Source organism: Toxorhynchites rutilus, chromosome 1 (genome assembly GCF_029784135.1).
Source record: "Toxorhynchites rutilus septentrionalis strain SRP chromosome 1, ASM2978413v1, whole genome shotgun sequence".
NCBI lineage: Eukaryota > Metazoa > Arthropoda > Insecta > Diptera > Culicidae > Toxorhynchites > Toxorhynchites rutilus.
In genome coordinates, this window is record NC_073744.1 from 190920582 (window position 1) to 190933347 (window position 12766).

Here is a 12766-nt window from a genome sequence, read left to right on the forward strand (position 1 = left end):
ATGGTTTGAGGAATATATTATCAGAAAGGCCTGGCTCAGATAGCTTTTCATCAACACGGATGCACGGTCAGAAGTGCAATGTTCAATTCTTCTTCTTCAATGGCACTAACGTTCCTAGAGGAACTTCGCCGTCTCAACGTAGTATTACTTGCGTCATTTTTATTAGTACTTAGTTGAGATTTCTATGCCAAATAACACGCCTTGAATGCATTCTGAGTGGCAAGCTCTAGAATACGCGTGATCACAGTGCAAGTCGGAGGAAATTTCTTTGACGAAAAATTCCCCCGACCAGAACGGGAATCGAACCCGAACACCCGGCATGTTATTTAATACGCTAACCACTCGGCCAAGGGAGCACAATGTTCAATTGGCCAGTCTTATAAATGAAGATAGTTATTATATCCTACACTTTATACTTCAATTCAAACGACTTGTTTCATATCTCTGGAAACTCAGAAAAATTGAGTGGTTCTATAGTTGTGAAACGCAGTGTAGGACCACCATCTCCGAACATGTAGAAAAAAAAGTACTTCTACTTTGGTCTCAGTAGTTCTTTTTCTTTACATTCATGAGCCACACTAACTGGTAGAAAACACAGTCGAAGAATATCACGCTACAATTCCGTGCTGAAGTCGGCAAAACACTGATATTTTAGGTACTTTATCCAAAGTTTATTCGTTCCCAAAAATTGGTCTTTAATCAAAAGATAATATTTCCATCTGTGGATAATACTGAAATCTCTGTTTCAAAAACGTGTGCAACGGTTGAATGAGATTTCGGGTTCATTCAGGCCAGGTATAATCCTATTCCATGACGAGAAACGTGCGCTCCCACGTAGTTACTAACCCAAATGCCACTTTGTGATGTGGTTAATGAAGAAGCTGTGGAGTAAAAGATTGTAGCAATTCATTGAAACCGTCTGGATGGCTCGATCTCACAGCTGTTGTGAATGAAGTTGACGAACAAGTTTGAAATGTGTGACACGCACGCACGAACACACACACACAGTCAGTTCACCGTCGTAAAACACTTCTTGGAAGGAATGGAAGGAACTAATTGTGTGTGGGTATTCGTTATTCTCTCCAATCGGTATAATCCCTTCATCATTCATAAAAATAAACACAATGAGAAAATTGTCGTTCGATAAATAGCATTGCATATTCGTAAGCGCCACCACCAATAAAGCAGCACCATCGCACCACCGTTTGTGTATTATCGCGCGACCATTTGTGTCATTCATAAGCTCTCATTTCGTCGGAAACCACCACCGCACACATAAACACTCCAAGTTCCGCAAATCCTGACGGTCTCTGTTCTCTCTTATGCGCCTCCCCCTTCGCCTAAACGTTATTTATGATTTAAAAAAACCCACACTCTCTCTGTCCCAATTCTGTTCCACGTATCCTGCAATCTGTTGCGCTGTGGACGGCGCTTAGATGCGGACCTTCCGTAGGCGTCGCGACGCAGTTCTAAAAAAAAATTAGTGTAAAGTTTCTATATATGTGTGTTATGTGCCTTGAGTTAAAACCGAATGCTAACAACGAAATCCAAAACCCTTTTTTTTTTTCTTTCGTTTCATCTCTCGCTCTCGCCCTCCCCTCTCTTCCTTCTCTCCTGATGACCAAGCTTTCCAAATTACTATACTTGCAGCTATCAGAATAGCACTATAATGCATCTCTAGTCACTAAACAACCACCCGTACAACTAATACCGCCATCGAAAGTAAGCTAGCCATCCACCTCGCCACTAATCACAATCTTCTACACTACTGCTACCTTGCTACCTTGCTACTAACATCCGCGAGACGACGCGACGTCACGCGACGGTCCAGAATACGAATTCGCGAATCGATCGCCTCATAATGTGAGGGGGCGGACAGTGGAGAATACTGCCGACCACGCGGGATGGCTCAAGAGGGAATTAACCAAATTTCGCAAAGAAAACAAAATTGAAAGTCTTAGATTCAGATCCAACGAAAAATCGTGCTTTTTTCCTAGGAGCAAAGGAAAGGACGGAATATGATTGAACGAAAAAAGATCCCTTATTCTAATAATAGACAAACGCGTAAAAGAGAAACAATATAGGTTTGCCACTAGCAAACTGAAAAATAATTCTATCGAAACTAACTTATTAACCCACGAATTGTTATTTTTTTTTTGAACCCTTTAGTTTCCTTCTTCTTCTTTTTTTGGCTTTAAGAGAGTTTACACTTTTCAGTTCATTCGCCTCTAGCCCTTTAGTTTTAGTTTTTTGAACTTTTTTTTTTGCATTGAAAATTTGAATTGAGAGGAAGGGGAGGGAAGAGACAAAAGTTAGAGAAAATATGTTTGTCACTAACAAACAAATGAGTTCTAGTTTGGGAGTATCAAATTCCCAAAAAATCGAAGCTTACTAACATAAACCCGGACTGTTATGTTTAAACTATTATTGTGGATAGAATTGATAGGAAAGATGACTGGAAAAAGTTAGTTCAGAGGAAATGTTGATACCGCTAACAATTTGTTATTTTTGAATCATATTTTAATTTGATTGAATTAAAAAAAACTCAAATTGTCAGTAACAAACCAATGGATTCAGGTTTGGGTGAGAACTAATCTATCGAAACTAACTTACATTAATCTTTGAATTGTTATTTCATTGAAACTATCTTCGCATTTGATATTTGAACTGATAGAAAAAGCAAAAGAAAAATATTAATACCACTAATAAATTGTTATTTTTGAACTATTTTTTGATAGCATTGATAGAAAAAGCGAGAGATAAAATAGTTAAATTAGAAAATTTGTCACTGGCAAACCAATAGATTCAGGTTTGGGGAAATCTAATCTATCGAAGCTAACTTGCATAGATCTTTAAATTATTATTTTGTTCAATCATTTTTTTTTATAATGGAAACTTGATAGTAAAATTTACTTCAGAGGAAAATTACAATATCACTAACAGATTGTTGTTTTTTGACTATTTGTTTTTATTGAATCGATGGAGCGATCAGTTAGCTGTTAACACTTTGACGTCCGCACGGTTCGTTAAAAAATATGCTCTTGGCGCCGGCAGCGCTAACTCGGATTACTTGGCTTGTCGCCGCCCGTTCTTGACATTATCGGGAAATCAGAAATTGAAATAGAAATAGATCTAGATCTAGAAATATAAATCTAATCTTATCGTTAGTTTTCATAAGTTCTCAACCCTATTCCCCTAATTTCACGAAATTTCAAAGATATACATACGTTAATATTACAAACATGTCCGTATTCCCCCCACTAGTTGTCAATGCGGATAATCATCGAATAAATGTTCTACTTTTCGGTCTGTTTTAATTTTATTAAAAACATTGAAAAACCTTCGATCGATTATTTCGAAAAACAGTACATTGCAATTCAAGAAACTGCATTTAAGTTTGGTAAAACACGAGTTTCGAAAGATATAATAAAAGTTCTTCTTAATATGTCCGTTTTTCTCCACCTTCCCTACTTATAAAAACATTAAAATTGATAGTCTGTGTATGTTATTGTTACTTAAACCAAACCCCAACAGAATGCAAATGATACTCAAGTGCTATCGCCGGCCACTGAGATACTATGCGCTCGTAACCACTGTGGTGTCGCCGGCAGTCAGGCGCTAGTTTGCGTGCGTAACCACTGTGGTGTCGCCGGACGCCAAAGTGTTAATAGTAACAGTTACATTAGAGAGAATTGTAACTTCCAAGAATAATCTCCATATATTCGAGAAACTGTTAATCGTTTCATCTGTTAAAATACACGTTTATCTGTTAAAACATTAACTAACAAAGACGAATTTCATCCCAACTCTTCTTAGGAGTTGGCAGCACCATCTCAGATTGCAGTGAAAAGTTGTGGGTGTAGAGACATTGACCATTTAAGCAATTTTGCATACTTAGAATATCCGAAAAAGAATTAGACTTTTTGAAAAAAGCCATTTTTTTATAAAAAAATTTAACTCAAAAACTATAATACATGCAAAATTTTGACCAAAAAATGAAATACATAAAATCCATGAAAAAATATAAAAAACTATATTTGAAAAATTATGCTGAATATAATATTTATTTTTAAAAATTGAAATTGGTTTTTCTCAAAACCGATTTTTTTCAAATAAAAAAAATATGAACATTCCTTAAAATTACCAATAAATGATACATCGGAACAGAGGGAAGGCATTTTTACAGGGGAAAAGTTTTTCTGATCACATCTTTTGACGTAGGATTACGTCTTTCGGAAACATATTGGGGGTACAGATTGAAAAACGAAAATCGATCGCATCGTGAAAAATTGTCCTATTTCGAACACTTAATGCTCAGTCATTTCAGGACGGGTTTATGAGAATTTAGCGTCAATCGATTCGGGCATTCCATAACAAATTATTTACTACTTGAAGAAAATAATATCTTTCGTGAAACTAACTATCGAACAATTGAAAAATAGCGCGATCTGATAGGTCTAAATCGCAAATCTCTTGTACTCACAATTATTGCACAATCATTTCATCATTTTTTTTGCATCTATCGATCAATCAATCAATCTCAAGCAATCGGATATTCTGCATTCTGATTGGTCGACCCGCAAAAGCAATCTTTTCTCTCACACCCGGTGCATCTGCACTCTGTAGAAATTAGAACACGGGACTGTATAATGAAATGAGTTTGATGGTTGATTTTCCGCTGATGTGCGTCCAATATGTCACATGTTTCTGAAAACCGAGACATCAGTTTCAGTTGTTTTTGTTTTGTTGTGTTTAATTATATATTATAAAAACTGCGCAATTCAATACGTGTTTATCTCTGACAATCCAAGCAAACTGTGGTGGCAATATGTGCTCTTAGAGAATGTGCACTTGTTCGTGGCCGAGTCGACCGCTTCGGAATAATATTATCGTTGCATGCATCGAAATATTTGCAACGCAGGCTCCTCCCGCTCGCTTACATCACACGTTTTGTTGGTTTAAAAGAAGCCAGTGGACTACATTCACTGCTAGTAGAGGCCAATTCAAAAGTTTAAAGTCTCTTGAATTGAATACTACTACTACTATAATCACTGCGCTTTGAATATCGAACCGAGAAGGTCATTGTTTAGCGCTCCGAAAGAGTTTTCTAGTAATTTTCTGCGTTTTCTCCCCCCACAACTGAGTAAAGAGATGATTTAGCCGTTGTGGTGGTCTTTGCTCCTGAATACTTATCGGCGTCATTTACAGTTTACCTCTGTGGCATCTGTGTGTACTGCTTTTGGTGGTTTTTGCAGGTATTTGCTGCTTGGCGGATTTTCCTGCTAACCGCTTTGGTGGTGTGAACAAACAATACCTAACAAGCAAACCCTTTTCAGGGCCACCAAATTATTGTCGAAGAGTTTTTCAATGTAGTTTTTCAAACATGTCTAAAATCAATATGCAACAGATAGCCTAACGTAATCTTACGCCAACTATGCGGTCGTGTCTCGGACACAACACTCCCGTTGTTTTTTTCATATTTTCTTTGAAAAAATCACAACTAATCCTAATTTTGTTTGAAGTCAAGATAGCGACAATGTATTCGACAAAGCTGTAGATCTTATTAGAAAATGGACTTTTGTCGCAAACGTCAACTTTAAATCTTTTATAGGTTCTAGAGCAGCGGTACTCATACTTTTTTTTCAGATGGGCCACAAAAACGTGGTAATCATGGTGTCGCGGGCCGCTTGTGTCTAAGACACGACCGCATTGTTAACGTAGGAATTATGAATGGCGAAAAACAAATGCTCTCACTGAGAAAGAGGTTTCATTGTTTGCAAATGTTTCGCAAACTTCCAGTTTCCACAGAAGGACACAGCACTCACCGCTGACAGCTTTTTACACCCTTGAAATGCGCTGCACTTTGATGTCTTTTTAAATCCTGAAACAACGCTCGAATTCACGCAAAATAATTGATCGATCGGAATGTCACCAATAAGTCATTCACGATTCATCAGTCATTCCTCTAATCAACTGATCATTAGTCATCAACTGGTCATCAGCGGCAGCGACACAATCCAAATGGTCTTTGTCAAGACCGAGTGTTTTGTTTAGTTTTCCAAATTGGCCTTTTTAAGGCTAGAGGCATATCAACTGAGGAAATCTGAGAATCTGAGAAAGCCTCTATAATTCAAAACATCATCGGTTTTCATATCGTTATATGGAGATTGATTATATTTTTAATATTCTTTGTATGCTTTACTTGTGCAAGCTCTGCACCATGCTCACTTCGCGCATATTCTGAGGCGAAAAATTCAGCACGTTCGTTCAATATGGTAGCAAAGCAGAAACTGAAACCGGCCAGGGTGAGCACGATATTTATATCACTTTCACGGCCATCCGACGACATGCATCAACTGCTGACTGAGTTCTTGTGATTTCACCAAACGTTATAGATTTTTGTGATTTCAATTGTTTGCTTTCAAAGCTCAAAAACTAGCTGTGGAAAATTGGGTGAATAGATAACAAACTTCACTTATACACCTTTGTCTTTCGAAAGTAATTGTAATACCACTTCTCTCAGCCGGCGGTGTTTACGCTCGAATCCTTGCTCCCCAAATGTTACCCTCTCGTTTTCGAAATTTTCAACTTGCACCCCAGTACAGATGCAAGAATGATGTGGTGCAAAAATAAAGAAACACTCTCCACCAGACGGCGTGAAAATCAAGACAGTGTCTCCACCAAACATACATCACTATTTTATACCTGTCTTTCATTCGTCCTTTCTATCAAGCAAACCAGCTATGTTTGAATTATAGAGGCTTCAAATTTTCATTTGATTCGCTTTGAAAAAAGCCTATTTGGAAAATTAACTATAGTCTCGGCCTGGAAAGCCTCCCTGGCGTCTGGTCGGTGTTGTGAAAACGCGAATGACTTGTTTCCACATTTTCTATTTCTTTTCTTAAAACTGTGCTCTGTTTGTTGATTTTGCACCATTACTGAAAGATGTAGCCCTACGTTAAATAAATAGGTGTTGATTTCAGAAGTTTTCGTTATTGTTACACATTCAAAATAGTTCAAAATAAAGTAACACCAGATGGGCCAACCGAAATAACTTTTCTAGAGTATACGGCATTTTCGTGTGGAGACTTCTGGACAAATGTTTTACTTGTTACATTTTTATGAGTAATTTCTCGCATTTGACATCGTGCCTGATAAAACATCACGTGTTTGCAGAACATGTCGATCAGGATTATCTACAAACAAATATGTTACGAGTTAAACATTAGTAGTATTTTTTTCAAAGAAAATAGGAAAAAGTTGTTGTTAGGAAAACTCTTTCCTTGTAGCGGTGCCATTCTTGCGACGCATGGATGACTTGATGGTAATTGCATGTGCTATGCCATATATAATTTTTCAGAATTAAAAACAACTTGTTTTGAGAAAAATATTTTTTAAGAAAAATTATTTTTTTTTCAATGTTTTTTTTTCAAATGTTCAATATTCTTCAATGAAAACATAAATAACTTCCTACATTTCATTCCTTCACCTACATTTTGCAGGTCTTATAGTTTTTGAGTAAGGTTTTTTTTTATATTTTAAGAGTTTTTCAACTTTTTTTCGAGAGTCTTAACTCAAAAAACTATGAGATCTACAAAATTTTGGTTGAAGAATAAAATATAGGAAATTATTTATGTTTTTATTGAAAAATATTATATTTAAAAAAATAATTGGCAAAAAATATTTTGATAATTAAACTCTTTTTTTTTCAAAAATATGTTTCTTTTAAAATTGACACTCAAAAATGTCACGAGAAAATAATTATTTTTTCAGGAGTCTCCATACAAAAATGCTATATACAGGCAAACCATTTTTTGTACGGTCTTTTTTGTGCGATTTTCTGTTCTTGTTCGGTTTTTTTTTGTGCGATTTTATTTGTGCGGTATATGAAAACAAGCATATTTGACGAAGTCCATTTAGTTTTTTGTTCGATGTTTTATATGCATTTCAGTGCGGAAAAACCATATTTGTGTCTAAATTACCCACTTCTCAAATCATTCCCATCCTTCCATCAAATGCTCCAAGTTGCGCATGACATGATTTCTAATAGCAACAAGTTTCGACATGCCACGCGCAACCGAAAAGACAAACTGTTCCATAGCAAAGCAGGGAAACAAAAGGAAATCGAACAGTGAACGGCGTGGATTTGAGTAATTTTTTTTGGGGAAACTTTTTTGATGCGGTCCCCCTATCTACCGCACAAAAAAAAGTTTTTTTTTCAAATTGTGTACCGAACACGATTTTTTTAAGCTACTGGTGAAGTTTTTCAAGATTTTTTAATGCGATTTTTTTTGTGCGGTCCCTATCCCCGCATAACAAAAGGTTTTGCTGTATTCCAGAAGCTAAAACGAGATGACGTTTTCGTCAAAAAATTATGTTTTAATAAGATCTAAAACTTAGTTGAATACGCTACATATATCGCTATCTTGACAAAATAAGATGTGGGGGAGGGGTTGTGAATACGGACACCTTAAGTAAACGTTGATTTTTTGTGAATTTCACTAAAATATATAGGGGAGGTGGGGGCAAAACGAACATGGTAAGAAGAACTTCAATTATATCTTTGGAAACTCATGTTTCCTAAACTTTGATGCAGTTTCATGTAATTCAATATACTGTCTCTCTACCTAATTGGTCAAATATTTTACAAAAAAGTGTTTTTCAATGTTTTTTACTGAAATTAAGACAGACCGAAAAATACAACATTTTTTTCGGTGCGGGTAAAATGGACATATAGTGGGGGTAATATGGACAGGTTTGTGATATATGAAGCGTAAAGGTTTATCGATCGCGAGAGGAATAATTTCATTCAACCAAGGTCTGAACTCATCACGAATGTCCGTTAAATGATGAAAAAATCGAATTAATCCACCTAGAAGTGATATCGTGCTTTTCAGCAGTATGAACGGACAGACCCTAAACTATTTTGCTTTTGGTTCCAGTCAGCTTCTAAACAGTCCACATTTAGCGATTTGATTTCCATTTATAGACGCAGGGTATTCCTTACTACCAGATTAAACAGACTTTTCACAGTTCATCTCACTCCCACTGACAACTGCCCGTTTTACCCCACCGGTACAATATTTTTCAATAATTTAAATTTTCCACTCAAAAATGAATTCACTTTTCCTTATATACCTAATATCTCTTCTCTGTTAACTTACAAACCGAAATGTAACTATCAGCGAATTGAATTTTGATATTAAACCACTCAAAATGCTTAATATCGAAGCAGCTAAAATTACATCCACACGCGGAATTATTCATGATTTTCGGTTTTTGTTTCCCTTTTCCACTTTTGATCAGTATTCATTGCCTTAGGGTGGCTTAAATAGTATAGAATAACATGTAGAAGGTATTCTCATTAACAGATGTTTGAAATTCAAAATGTAGCTTTACAAATCAACAACCTGTCCATATTACCCCCACTGTCCGTATTACCCGCGGTTCCCCTATAGCTATCTGGCCACAAATTGATAGCCTAGGTCTCTTTTTATATCGAGGCAGAAATTTTGCAAAATGAATGTGTCCGGCAAATAAGATTGAGTCGGGAAAGACGGACACTAACTGAAAACTCAAGTTTACGTACTCGACAAGTTTTGGAGGTCTTCAAATATGCCTGAAAAAGGATCTGACAAAAAGGCTAGACTAAAATCACCTAGAAGGGCTTGTAATTTTTCGCATTTTTTCATGTCTAAAATACCTTCCGGCATTCGGATTGACAATTCCGAATCGGATTATGTTTTAAAAACCGCTCTGCTGATTTGTCCGTGAAATCTTGTTGCACTTGCAAACGTAGTTAGTGGGCATCTGTTACAAAAAAAAGAAGGAGATAATCAAATTGTTTTCAAAACAAAATGTTTGTCTTTTGTTGGTGTAGGAGATCCGACTTGATCAGTAGTTCATTTTCATCAATACTTTTGAAGTAAAAATAAGAAAACTTCACTGCTGATTCGATAAACTGGAATAAAAGTGATGGTAAAACCCTCTCGTACAGAAAAATGCCATAAAATATACTCGATAGCCATGAGAACCATGTTTTCTGTAGACAAAAATTTCCATCGAGCTGCTCTTTGTAGATAACTTTTTTGTTTTTATTTACAATTTTAACAGAAAGCCAGCTATGTGTACACAGTAAATGGCAAAGTCCGTCTTTCCCGACTTTCCACTAGCTGTCATTTTTTCGAAGAAAACATGAAGTTATTGTTAGAAAAAAAACTTTTCCATGTAAAAGTACCCATCTTCCTATGTGTGGGGGACTTATCGGTAATTGTATTGGCTCTTCATACAATTTTTTTGAGAATTCAAAAGAAAAAGTTTTGAGAAAAATGAATTTAATTTTTTAAAATATTTTTTTTCGGAGTAATTTTTTCAAGAAAATGTTTTGGTATTTTTTCATGAAAATTTTCATAATTTCCTACATTTCATTTTTTGATCGAAATTTACGAAATTTAAAATTTAGAAACATTTGTGAAACTTTATGAAAAAAATAGCGTCATGGTGATTTTCAGAATATTATCTTTTTTTTTTGAGATTTCAAGTACGCAAAGTTGCTTATATGGCGAATGTCTTTACACCCACAACGTTTCACTGCTTTCTAAAATAGTGCTGCCATCTACTAAGACGAGTTGGTAGCTAAAACAAAAACAATAAATATTGGTTCCGGGAATAATCCCCATATAATTCAGTAGATTGAACAAGTTCGTCAGTCCCAAGATTTTGATTCAACATCAATCGTTTTATCCGCGGAAATACACGTTTATCTGTTGAAGCATTAACTAACGAAAGATGATCGGTAGAGATTACAGACAGAATTTTTTTGTTTCTAGAGAAATGTATATTTTTATTGAACGATATCGGTGATAGCAAAAGAAGAAACGAATTTCTACTACCATTAGTTGATCTTGGCGCATTTACCATTATGAAAGTTGCTGCTGCTGCTACTACTGTCGTTGTTAAGCTGTTTGTTGTTGCGTTCATTTTTGAGGTAACCATTTGTAATAAGTTCTGATGTTTGCGTTCCGTGTGTTGCGTGAGTGTGCCATTGGAAAATTCCGTTTAAGAAAAGAGAGTTCAGAGAGCCCATTGATTCCCCCATCGTGTGTTCTGTCCGCTACCATCCATGGTGTGCCGTGTTTTTGGGTCCTAAAATGAACATACGCCTCACTCACCGCTCTTTCATTCATTCAAACCAAACTTCATAGCCAATCGTGAGGATCATCCAATTAATATATATTCAACAAGCGCGCGCGCCTTTTTCGCTCCTTTTTGGCTACTGCTGCCGCTGCAGATCATCACATTTCATCCGCCAGAAATTGCGCGCCTCACAGCCAAAGCTAAAGAGTTCCCACTCCCTCCAACCAAATATGCGTACGATGATAACTACTGATAAGTGCCTTCCTTCTGATGTTCTTCTCGGCTCCGGTCTCGCCATTCATCCATCCCCACAACCACCACAATGCAATACGAAAAACAAAACTCCAAAAGGATTACCGATGTGACGTTCCGCGATCGCAGCGATTCCCGGCCCAGTATAATCGATGAGTACCGCTTCGGAAGCCAACCCCTGATGGGATCGTCACCAACGATGTACGGCGGCACCACGAATGTGTACGCCTCCTTTGGATCCCCCGCCTATTCGGACTGCTCGCCACAGACTGGTGGAGGTTCGATGAAAGATTTCCCCCAGGTTGTCAGCAGCAGTCCTCCTCAGCAGCAGCAGCAGCAGCGGGTGCAAATTCCTGCCAGCGTTGAGCAATTCAATGGGGGTGGATCTCCTTCGACTAGTGCGGCTGCTGTTGCCGTCGCCACCAACACCGGTGGAGGTGGTGGAGGTGTTGCGATGCGAACCTCCGCGAATGATGAGACGATCCAGAAGTTGGTGGAATCGATGCTGGCTGACTACCAGGGCGGACCGGTGGATGACGATTCGATTGATCAGTTGAACAATAATTACTTCTCCTCCGTGGGGCTGAATAGTGGCAATCGTGGTGGCGGGAGTGGTAGTGCCGCCGCAGGAAGGATTTAGGCTTGTACTTCGGGACGCAGAACCAGTAACATATATGGGAATGTGAGATGATGCGGAAGCGGTTGTGAGCGATTTTTTGTGTCGGAAGAAATATATCGCGTATGTATAGTCTTGTTAGTAATTTAAATTCTAGGATTTTAATAAATTGAGCTATATTGAATTTTTATTCTACGCGAACTTTGTTATCTGACTAAACTGTAGCTACTTATTTCAACGTCTTCTTCGTTGTCAAGCAACAATGTGTATTCACTCAAAATAACCAAAAGTCTAAATTAGCCACAGGTATTCTGTCCAAAAAGAATCAGGAATGATAATTAAAATCCCTTTTGCCGCTTTTTCCAATTCATTTATTCGTAAGGCTCAATCGCATAAGCTTTGCGGAGCCGCTAATTCAAGATTTGTTTACACATAATTTCAACTTAAATATATGTTTAGTAGGTTTTGACCGATTACTCGCGGTTTACTCGAGGTACCCTAAGTATATCCACATATTTTCGAGACCTCCCTTTTCTTTGGCTCTTTTTAAACCATTCTTCATAATCTGTTGATTATTTATTTGATGATTTACTCGAACTTTAGTGAAATACAAAAATCGTTGTTTTTAGACGAAATGAATAGAAGAGATTGGTAAGATCGACATCGATTACTCGTTTGGGGTAAAACCGACGCCTTGAAAAAAACAATGGAAACTTGTTTCAATATGTAGTTTCAAAATACTAAGGAAAATTATCCATATAC

At 37.0% G+C, this 12766-nt stretch overlaps 1 protein-coding gene across 7 annotated transcripts in view; it reads left to right on the plus strand.

Moving 5' to 3' along the window:
• LOC129762458 (signal transducer and transcription activator) overlaps positions 1-12766 on the plus strand; it is a 193354-nt gene that overhangs the window by 153603 nt on the left and 26985 nt on the right. For 3 of the 7 annotated variants that reach the window (XM_055760720.1, XM_055760722.1, XM_055760721.1), the window contains one exon: positions 11488-12199. The exons of 3 other annotated variants lie outside the window; for them this stretch is intronic. In XM_055760720.1, coding sequence (XP_055616695.1) covers positions 11488-12028 — 541 coding nt within the window. In that variant the 3' untranslated portion in view covers positions 12029-12199. Of the gene's footprint in view, positions 1-1650; positions 2155-11487; positions 12200-12766 lie in introns of those variants that run through there. One more of the 7 variants, XM_055760725.1, reaches the window with a different exon arrangement.